This window comes from Gossypium hirsutum, chromosome A07, assembly GCF_007990345.1.
Source record: "Gossypium hirsutum isolate 1008001.06 chromosome A07, Gossypium_hirsutum_v2.1, whole genome shotgun sequence".
Classification (NCBI taxonomy): Eukaryota; Viridiplantae; Streptophyta; class Magnoliopsida; order Malvales; family Malvaceae; genus Gossypium; species Gossypium hirsutum.
Genome location: NC_053430.1, coordinates 54,994,325 through 55,005,070, shown reverse-complemented (window position 1 = coordinate 55,005,070; position 10,746 = coordinate 54,994,325). Strand labels below are relative to the sequence as shown.

Here is a 10,746-nt window from a genome sequence, read left to right as displayed (position 1 = left end):
ATAACAAAAAATTAATTATACTGTAATAATATTTTAATTTGAAATATTTAATTTTTAATTTAATTCAAAAAATTTCACTTTATTCAATGACTTTAAATTTCATTTCACTTTATTCAACTTAACACTTACTCCTAACACCCCCAGCTCAAATCAAACATTTTCTTGTATTCACACTTTAAATATAGATCCTAAAAGCTCAAAGAAAAGTAGAAGTAACGGAAAAAAAGCTTTTTCTATCAGAATGAAGCTTCTAAGCAATAACAGGATTTTGACTAAAGTAAGGTCTGAAACAAATATAAGATACACCAATGGCTCCTAACCCCTCAACATAACCTTGTCATGGTTTAAACAAAAACTTGTGCTTGTTAAAGCCAGCCAGCCTCAATAATCAATCACAAAAGCAAAAGCAAAAGCCTGGAGTTGTATGCTTTGTATACCCCTAGCCTACCCAAACTATCTACAGTTAGCCTAACATGTATTTACTGAAATGGGTGATCCCCTCAACAGAAGAACATTGTACTTGCCACATTCTTTTTCAGCCTCGGAAGGTCTGGCACAAGGATACTTCCTGTGGATGTTACGTTTCCTGAAGATGTTTCTGAATGTTCATCCAGCTTCAAAAATTGGCCCATCTGATATGCCGCAAGGTGAGCGTAACAAATAGGAGCCACTGGATATGAAATACAACCCAGGTTTATGAAATATTAATGAGACTGATACAAATGACTTGCTAAACATGAACAGGGTGTAGGATAAGGGGAAAATTTACCTATTGAGACTGCTGCCGTGCTCCTTTGGTATCTGCATTTGGCAAAATGTAATTGATTAAAAATGCCTGCTACTTCCTACGATGTTAGAGATGGCAGATGGAGCTTATTCACAACTTACACATAGGAAAGACAGTGGATAAGATTCTGCAGGTCATTAGGAGAGAAACCTATCTCATCAAGCAAGACATGATAATGAGCTGGCCTAGATGTTCCCTGTTAGATTTGAAACAATGCAACGGAGGATCTTATTCACATGTATGCATATATTATTCAGAAGCAAAAACCAACACGGCTGCTACATAATGTCTCAAGATTGAACAGAGAATTTTGATAGTAACAGTAAATCACTTACAATCATCCCTGCATGAGCACACATGTAGAAATCATAGTTTCTCGGATGCACTATTTTTGTGTCCACTATTGTCCCTGCAGAGGAAAGCGAGAGAGTGAACCAACAAAGTAATAAACTAGAGGAAAATGAAATATCAGAAGCAAACCTGGTGGAACATTTTCAGGGGCATTAGCTTGGAATAATTTTGTATGATGATTCTTCTGAGCAACAACTACTGTGAACTTGGGAACATCAGACTCGCCCAGAAACTGATATGACTGCGTAAAGGATGTTTAACTATCTAAGAATTGACTATTATCAAGAGAATATGAGGCCCTCAACTAACCCTTCGCAGGATCTTGTAACACAATTAATATGCTGCCCCATAGCCCTTACTCAGGGAGATGATGGTTATATTGTGATGAAAAAGATAAACCGTAGTCCGGAATGTACCTTGATGATTTGCTCCAGCTCAATGTTTAATACTTGGTTAAACTGTGATTCACTTACTCCATCCCTAAGAAAATCGTCAAAACTAATTATTTAAGTGATGAATTAAATTGTTCAACCAACCATTTGTAAAGAGTGTATGATTGGTTCATACAAGAAAACAGAAATAATTACTTCCATTTTTTCTTTCACATCTTAAAAAGCAAATTGCTGACCACTGAACAAGCTCAGAAAACCAGTGAGGGGAAATATTTAAATTCCAACCAACTCCTATTAGAGCCATAATGTAATAAAATATACAGAAATCCAAAAACACAAGTGTACATACCTGAAGACGATAATTTGTTTTGGTTTGCGATTACCACTCGTTTTATAGAAATCAACAAGCAGTTCCCTTGCAACACAAAAAACATACTCAAATTTTCATATGAATAAATCTCAAATCATATCCAGCATTTTAATTTTACAGCACCAAAAGAGCCAAGGTTACAAGCAATCTTGTTGGTATCAACTCAACATATCATAATAGAAGTTATGCACGTGTCAGTGGCACATCAAACAACATAACAAATGAAAAATGCATTTTAATGCATTGTAAGACTACCCATTCTGGCATTCAAAATTAAATAAAAGTACATAAGAAATAACTTCAGATATGGGGCAAAAAATGTTGATTTCACTGACTGAAATATTCTTCTGGATCTTGTTTGGGACAGAACAAGAACAGAAGTCTTTGAAATCATGTGAAAAACAATATTATAATATTATACCATGAAATTATACTTAAATAATCAATTTCAAAGCCCTTAAAGGAAACAGAGCAATCAGCACACATGGAGTTCTGGATATAGTTTTATTAAACTACCTGATAATACCATCATCAACCTTTCCATCTGGTGATGGCTTATATAAAGCTTCAATCATCTCCATCTTTGGAGATTGTGTTCTCACAGATGCTCTGTACCTTGAAATCAAAGGCCAATGAAGCGAACCAACAACCTGATATATACAGTAGGTTTAAACAGTTGGATGTATCCTCACAAAATTAGGGGAATCATTATAATGCGTTCAAAAATTCAGAAATTACTGCAGCTATTGATGGGACATCTGATCGACCAGGGGACCCATGAGAGACATCCATTCCCAAAATCAATGTAGGAGTATCCTTCAGCAATGGGAGGATTGAAGGTTTCTCTATTTCCAATAAAGAGTTGATTCCTCCAAGCTATACAGAAGAAAGACAAGGTAATATCATAGTACATCTGAGGTGTAGATCAACAAAAAAGTTAAAAACAATTCTTTTTTTTTTTTTCAGGGAAAATGCATTGCTTTAAGATTTTACCTTTGAATTGATTTTAAGGAGGACATTTGTGAGGTATTGGTCATTAATTTTTCCAGGGCTAATGCATTGTGTGGCAATTCCCATATCGCAAAGACATTTTTTCTTCCAAGGTCCTTGATAGAGCATGGAAAATGTCAGTTGACTAACCAAATAAGAAAAGAAATCAACAGGAAAAGCCATACCATATATATCAGAGTTTTTTCTCACTGGCAAGACACATAGAATGAACTCAGGGGGGCCAGGAAGCTTTGCTATAATCTGATCAAACATTGCTTCCACTCTAGCGGCAGGGCCAGCTTTAGCAGCTTGATGTCGTTCCTCCTCAATCAATGTGTGTGGACGTTCCATTTCCTTCATGTATGAATACATTTGTATAAGAAGACAGTTATACTAATAAGTCATATAGCACCATGACAGCCAAAATGTGGAATAACCTACAATGCCCTTGTTTCTTGCACAACTGATTAAATCCCTTGAAATTTGACTGAGATCACAGCGAGCAGAGAAGTTGACAGCAATCCAACGTTCAATTTTCTTTGGATCCAGAAATCTCTGCAAAGGGATGGAATGAATATATATGTGAAAATAAACTGTTGTATCAAATGCTATAAGATGGAAACTAGATAAGAGACAAACTCTGAAGCAAAGAGCTGCAATCAATTAAGATTGGGACCAACACAGTATAATATAACATAAAAGATTGGGATGAACAGAAACCCTCTATGACCACTACCTTGTTGTTATAGTTCCATCTACCATTTCGAGGGATGCAATCCTCATGATTCCCAACCTTCAACTGTTAATGACAATAGAGATGTGTTACGATGAACCCACTAAACAGTTAAATTGAGGTAAAGCTCTCTAGCTCTCTCTTTCTCTTGACAAAGAGGCAACAACACATACCCTTGGAGTCTCCAGGATCCGACCCTCAACTTCTGTCAATTGCCTACCTATTGAAATTTCACATGCAGAAAGTACAAGGTTCTCATTGAATTTGTTGTTTTTCAAAGCCTGCCAGGTTAAAGAAGCAAAAAATTCTAGTAGTCAAGACAAAATAACAAATATGGTTATAGCCATAAGGACAAAGAAACATACATCAGTCAGAATTTGAATTCTTTCCCGAGGCTTTTGCCTGGATCTTTCAACCAGGGTTGCCCTTTGATTTGTAGTTAACGCTTTTGTGTACCGTTGAAGTGAAACAAGTGAACAGAGCTAGAACACCATAAAATTAAATGTTAGGATAGACATGTCTGATAACAATGTATTGTGTAATGAACGCTATGCTTATGAAGAATAAAAAAATTGACTGACCTCTAGGGGTAAATAGTTAGGACGTTTTGGTTTACCAACATCAAGGCATGGCATGTCTGCAGAATATGTGAGTTCAATTCCACAGTGTTTGGTGAAATACTCATACACTGTGATCTCAACAGTCCGGACTTCACCACAACCACCATTTTTAACTTTCATTGGGAAGCTAGAAGAAATTAGAGACAAATACAACCAGAATTAAAATTCTTTCTGGAGAAAGAACTCAAATAGAAGTTATAAAAGGAAAAATCCCCAGCAAATGAGCACATACTACAGCTCACAACAGGGCTTCTCACTTAGACCAGTGATTTTGAATTCCATGTTACTGTGTATTGTTTTAATCCTCATATTCTTCAACATTCGTCTGGCCTGTAGAATTTATAAGTTTAGTTTTCAGGACATAAAGTAATTAAGATTTTTGGTTTTTGAGTTCCTTACTTTCAGCCAGAAATGTTCATCATTTAGATTCAGGTTCTGTTTTAGAAACTCAAATACTGGTCCAGGCCTTAAAATCATTGTTGTAGATACATCTGCAACAAAGGTTTAAAGAGAAAACATGATGAAAAGAATAAAAAAGTTTTAGGATCAAAGTTATGATAGAATGAATAAAAATATACCCATATTCAAAGACAAGCCCCCCTGAGTGGGACGAAAACTGGAATGGAAGCCCCGCAGACCCAATACCCCTCCTCCCAAATCGACATAATTCCTTGAATCATCTTGAAAGAAAGATTGTCTCACCAAAAGGCAACCTCTAGAAAACCAACACTGTCACTAAAATAAGACAGGACAAGCAGTACATACAGATATCCAGGGGGACACATATGGTTCTGTGAAAATGGTTAAGTCTTGAACCAAAAAAGAATAAGAAAATTAAATACCGTTCAGCAGCTTGCTGCCTTAGAATGATGTCAAGTACTCTCAAAGCATCCTGAGTGCTATTATCTGACTGAACTCCTTTGAGGGCAAGAGATATTGACTTCAAGGGTATCTTAGCAGAATAGCTTAGTTCTACTTTGTAAGTCTTTGACTGGAAAGAACGCTTTGTCCTCTTGCCAGTCTCAGCAGGGCCTCCATCAGCAACAGGACTCCTGGTTTCACAACCAGACAGTGAGCTATTGTGACAAAAAAGTTATAACATCTAGATTCTAACATATACAAAATCTAAATCCAGCAAGGAGAAAAAGAATATACCATTTCGTAAATGAGTCTTCTAGCACTATTGTAAATTCAAACTTGTTCTGTGGCAAAGGACCCACTGTATACAAACTCTTTTCACCATCATAGGCAAATCTTTTTCCAGCAAGTTCCGAAGAGTATGTTTGGTAAAGTTTATCAACAAGTTTTCTCCCAATCCGCTTGCTTTCAACAACTCTACTATCTTCTGACGAAACTGTAACCTGCAAATCATATTTTGGTAAATATTCATCCTTAAAGTGAACTTCCAGGAAGAAACAGAATGGAGACAAAATAACCTACAGTATACTGGTAAAATACAGCATCTGGGGCATTGACAGAAACTTTGAAGTGATTGGCAAGCAGGGATATCTTTCGTCCACTTGTCCCAACTTCACTCCTACTGACAATAGAATACTTGGGAGGCTTCAAGCTCTCTAGCTTCACATTGGATGGTATTGTTGGCAGTGGTAGGGGCAGAGATGGTAATTCCAGTGCTTCTTCAGTACTTGCTTTCTCCATCTTGAAATCAATCAGTAAGGACATTAGTACTAGATTGATAGCATTAGTTTCACCACTAATTGCAAGTAAACTGTACATGTAAACAACTAAAATGTACAAGACTACACAAATCTCATGGAATTGTGAAATAACAGAATCTCCACAAGAGCAAAATCTTATAAGATAAACATTTCCATTGATTAGATGAATAGCTTCAAACATTTTAATTGTCAAAGAAGAAATCCACAACAAAAAAATTTCTCCTTCAGTGAAAAACAAATAGGAAAATTAAAGACAAAAAACAGCAATAAAATAGAATAAAATAAATGAAAAACACAGCATATGAGTTACTAGTTGTCCAAGATTACAAGTTATCAGAACCAGCATATAAGATTAGATACAGGTGATGACCAACATAAAATCTTACAAAAAAATTTCCAAGGAGAAGGCTATTAAATTTTGGAAATTATTTCGAAAAAGAATCTTATATTGTTAATACTAAGCAAAGATAAACTTGAAAGGATGGGGAGATAAAATTCCAAACAGGCAACTTACATAACTATCCTTAGAGAGCAAAAATTCAAATGCTAAAGTTGTAGCAGAAAATTATACAATTTTCTTTTTGACATTAAATAGCTCCACTCTATACTACTTATGTGTGAGTGTCAAATATGGGTATGAGTACAACATGGCATGCTTGATTTCTTCTAAGTTTTTCATTTATTTGGAGAGCAGTTAGAAGGTCGTCTCCCATACCCATGACCAGAAACGGGTACTTCAAGAAAAATCTAAGCAACATAGGCTCGACTTTAAAAATAAAACGCGATAATATTTTTCCGAATAGGAAAAAAAAAAAGCCAGTACTCGAAATCAGTTGCTCTGGACTAACAGTGGAGGACATGCACTAAGGGGTGAAAACAAAATTAAAGAAACCAAGAGCAGAGAAATACTGCTTATTTTATGCAATTACAACAAATAAAAAGCTTCTCTCAATGAAATATTTTTCCTGGTTAGGGTTGTTTAGCACGGATTAACAAAATAAATCAAAATCTTAAGAAACGGAAATAATAATTTAGAATAAAAAGTCAAAATCGCTTTGACGATTATTTAACATTGCGAAAATCAAACGGCATTCTCAAAAGAAATTGCTTCCGAAAGGAGTTAAAGTTTGAACATCAAATAGAATTCAAAATACAAAAAAAATATATATATATCAAAACAGGTTTTCGTTGACTCCTCGAAATAAGCAAAAAAAAAACAGAGTAAGAGACCGATAGTAGAGTCCAGCACGAGAGAAGTTTCAAAAAATTTCTTTTCCTCGAATACAATGTCTCAGATTAACAAACAACGTGAAATTTTAGTAAGAAAAAATGTCTGAGATTAGCCAAGAAAACAGAAACAAAACAGAAAAACACAAAAGCTTACAGAGGAGAACATAGGTAGAACTTAAAGCAAAATAGGAATTGTAATGGAAACCAAAAAAAAAACACATACAAAAACAAAATATCAGAGTATTAGACAACAATGCAGTTCAAAATTCAGCAGAAAAGAAAAGAAAGTTCAAAAGAAGAAAACATAAACCACAAAATATGGTAGCAAGCAAACAAGCAAGAAAAAGAGAAGACTTGGGACGATGATAACATTCAAGGATGAACCAAAAGAAAAGAGCATGGAAAATCATACCCGCAAAGTAAAAACAAAAGAAGAAGGCAGGATTACTGAAGAGTCGGGTCTTTGGCACTAAAAGTAAAAGAGAGCGACAATGTAGGGTGTAAGGGAAAAAAATTAAAATAGTAATTTTCCTGCTTCTTAATTCTTATAGGAGCGGCAATAAAAAGATGGGTTCTTTTAGCATATATATGATGTTAAAACACTTTAGGTTTAAATATTTGGAATATCTCCACCGTTGATATTTAACAAAACTTGTTTTGACTGCTTAGATCTTTTCCGTGGAGTAAACGAAGGGCGGCTATTCCGGTCTAGAACAATCTCTGTTGAACCCTTATAGCTAAAAAGATCAGATCGTTGATATTGATTGGTTAGAAAAGGTTTAACGATGAACAAAAATCAACGGCTCAGATCCCTTGGTTTCTGCTGCATTTGGAATGTGTTTGGACACTGTAAAAGTAATTGGATTTAAACTCTATAGATATTTTATCCCTTAAAATATATTATAATTATCTTGTAACTCTAGTTTTAATAGGGTATTTCATTGGGTATCAAAGTTTTTCTATATGTTTCATGAATCGAGTCAGTTTAAGTGAATTAAATTAGTTTTATGCGATTAGTTAACCTTCACGGGACAATTTGTGTGTATTTGTTATGAGTTTTAGTCCATCAATTCTTGACAAAAACATATAGTAATTATGTTATCTTAGAATTCAATAGAAGTATTGGAAAAGTTCTGTTTTAGGAGCATATTGTATTTTGGCCTTCTATTAAAAAAAGAGATAATTAGCTCTTATACATTTTAAAACATACAAATTAGTCCATCTGTTAAGTTTTATATATTAAATGATCATGTGGCACGTAAATTTAAATGATTAATTATTAATTTGATCGCTAAACTATAACTAAAATATCATTTTAATTTTTTAAAATTTTTACAATAATTCTAAAATTTAAAAGAAAGCTTAAAAATAAATATAAATTATTAAAAATATATTTAAATCCTGCTTAGTAAAACATTTATAAATTGCAATATTAATAACAAATATTTATATTTTATATTATAAAACATCTATTACTATCTATTTATAAATTTACTTAAAAATAGTTATAAATCGCAATATATATTTATTATTAAAATATTAATATAAAAATTTTCAATAAAATATTAAGAATATTACTTTAAATATAAAATTGTTATTAATGTTAAATTTTATAATTAAAAAATTTTAATATTAAAATAACTTCATTAAAATAATAAATTGTATTATTTATATTAATAATTTATTATATAATTGAGTATAAATATGTATGTTTAATAATATTAAAAAATATAATTTTTAATATTTTTAAATTTAAAATATACTATTAATATAATAATACTTGGCTCCATCCAAGTTTTTTTTTATTAAAAATCAAGTTATTAAGAAATTATTTTTTAGAAATGATTTATACTTTTTAAAACGCGAAGTAATTTTCTAAAAAAATAGGCTTAATTTTTTTTTGATCAAATTATTTCCACAAAATAAATATAGGAAAATGCAAAACAAAATTCGTAAGTTATTTTCTTGAAACAAACATGCCTTAATTATTATTGGAGTAGGACCCAAAAAAACTCGAATTCCATGAGATTTTATTCATCCCAGTTCAATGGAGATGAAATCTTCAGGCGGGTCAATTTGGATTTTTCTTAATAAGATTTTTAGTATTGGGGTTTAAGTTTAGGTGAAATTCGTCCTGCCTGTCTCGGTATATTTACTTAAACATATTTATATTAATTTTATAATTAGTCCTTAAATACTTTTAATTATAATTTCTTGATTTTATACTAATCTATAACATATATTTTAATTTTCTGAACATTTATATATTTCTTTTATAAGATTTTATAATATATTTGATTTAATTTGTAAAAAAATTATTATATTGTAAATCTCTACTTTAGTCTTTTTATAAAATAAAAATAAAAATTTATAAGTGATAGAATTTGAACACGAGCTACTTATATAAAAACAAAACATTAATTTGACCACTAAATTAAATATTTATTTTATTATAATATTTACATTTTAATTGTATTATGTATATTTTATTGTCTCATTAATTTTGTATATATATATTGATAAAGTTGTTGATTGAGTTAGTGTTACAAGCCAGTTAAACACTAACTCAAGATTGATTATAACATGTAAATAATTTTACCTTGTTTTGTATTCTCAATATGATGTATTTACATGTTTGAATTTAATTTTACTCACAATTTAATATTTTTTATTTTAATATTACACATATTTCATATGTTATTGTTAATTAGTTAATCATGTATTTCATTATTTAATATATGTTAGTTTTAAACATATTTCTATATTTTAAATACATAATTCTCACATGTGCGTGATAGAATTCTTAATATCATTTAAAATTTCAACACGAGCTAAGCAAAATAAAATAAATCTTTTAAGAGTTGGGATGAAAATATTATATAAAATTCAAATAAGGGTAGGTATGAGTATCAAATAAGGTACACAGATCCATGTTGCGGTATGTATCGCAATCTTGTTTTTCTATTTAATTTTTCTATCTTTTTATTTTTATCTACTAAACAAAATTTAAATAATTTAAATAAAATTAAATCATTTTTAACCAATTCAAATTTTAAAATAAATTATTATTTTATAAAATATTTGACCAATTCATATTTTATTTTTAAATATAATATATTTACACAAAATATAATTTTAAAATTAAAAAAACAACTATTGATTGAATATTAGTTCAATTGGTATCAGTATTATTATCGATATAAAATGACGTAGGTTTAAATACACTGAAATGCCTATAACGAAATTAATGTTAATTTTTTTAAAAAAACTCAGAATTAAAATTGGTAAAAACCATTAATTGGTTCTAATAATTGAAAATTAAATAATTCATAAATTTAAAAGAAATCAAAATATTATAATTTGATATTTTTCAATTTTAAATTAAAAATTAAATACTTATTAATTTAAAATTTAGTATGATGGTAAAATATTATATAAAAATTTAGTCATTAAAATAAAAATGTAAACCAATCATTTTTGCTATTTTTAAATTTTAAATTTTGAAATAAGATAAAAATATATCATTTGTGAAATCTAAATCTCTATATATTGATATTTTAGAATATTTTTAGAAATAAAAAAAATTTTCTCTTA

The 10,746-nt window shown here is 30.8% G+C and overlaps 1 protein-coding gene across 1 annotated transcript; it reads right to left on the bottom strand.

The window, feature by feature from the left end:
- Positions 1-213: 213 nt before the first annotated feature.
- On the bottom strand, positions 214-7,722 carry LOC107955633 (protein argonaute 16). Its single transcript, XM_016891434.1, has 23 exons — positions 7,565-7,722; positions 5,684-5,902; positions 5,399-5,604; positions 5,086-5,295; positions 4,822-4,958; positions 4,643-4,734; positions 4,476-4,573; positions 4,205-4,370; positions 3,989-4,105; positions 3,797-3,904; positions 3,627-3,689; positions 3,332-3,445; positions 3,076-3,244; positions 2,894-3,006; positions 2,639-2,776; positions 2,417-2,550; positions 1,880-1,945; positions 1,555-1,618; positions 1,268-1,379; positions 1,123-1,196; positions 889-983; positions 770-801; positions 214-670 (listed from the first exon to the last, which is right to left on the bottom strand). Exons 2-23 carry the CDS (start codon positions 5,900-5,902, stop codon positions 501-503), a joined length of 2,697 nt encoding a protein of 898 aa, XP_016746923.1. The 5' UTR covers positions 7,565-7,722; the 3' UTR covers positions 214-500.
- Between the last annotated feature and the right edge of the window lie 3,024 nt (positions 7,723-10,746).

What these genes read in the sequence shown, in the direction of transcription:
- LOC107955633 (XM_016891434.1), bottom strand. Translation starts at nt 5,902, where the DNA reads ATGGAGAAAGCAAGTACTGAAGAAGCACTGGAATTACCATCTCTGCCC. An exon ending in AAGCCCTGTTGTGAGCTGTA is followed by an intron (nt 4,371 to 4,475) that starts GTATGTGCTCAT and finishes AATTTCTTCTAG; the next exon opens with CTTCCCAATGAAAGTTAAAA. An exon ending in GTTGATGATGGTATTATCAG is followed by an intron (nt 1,946 to 2,416) that starts GTAGTTTAATAA and finishes TTGTGTTGCAAG; the next exon opens with GGAACTGCTTGTTGATTTCT.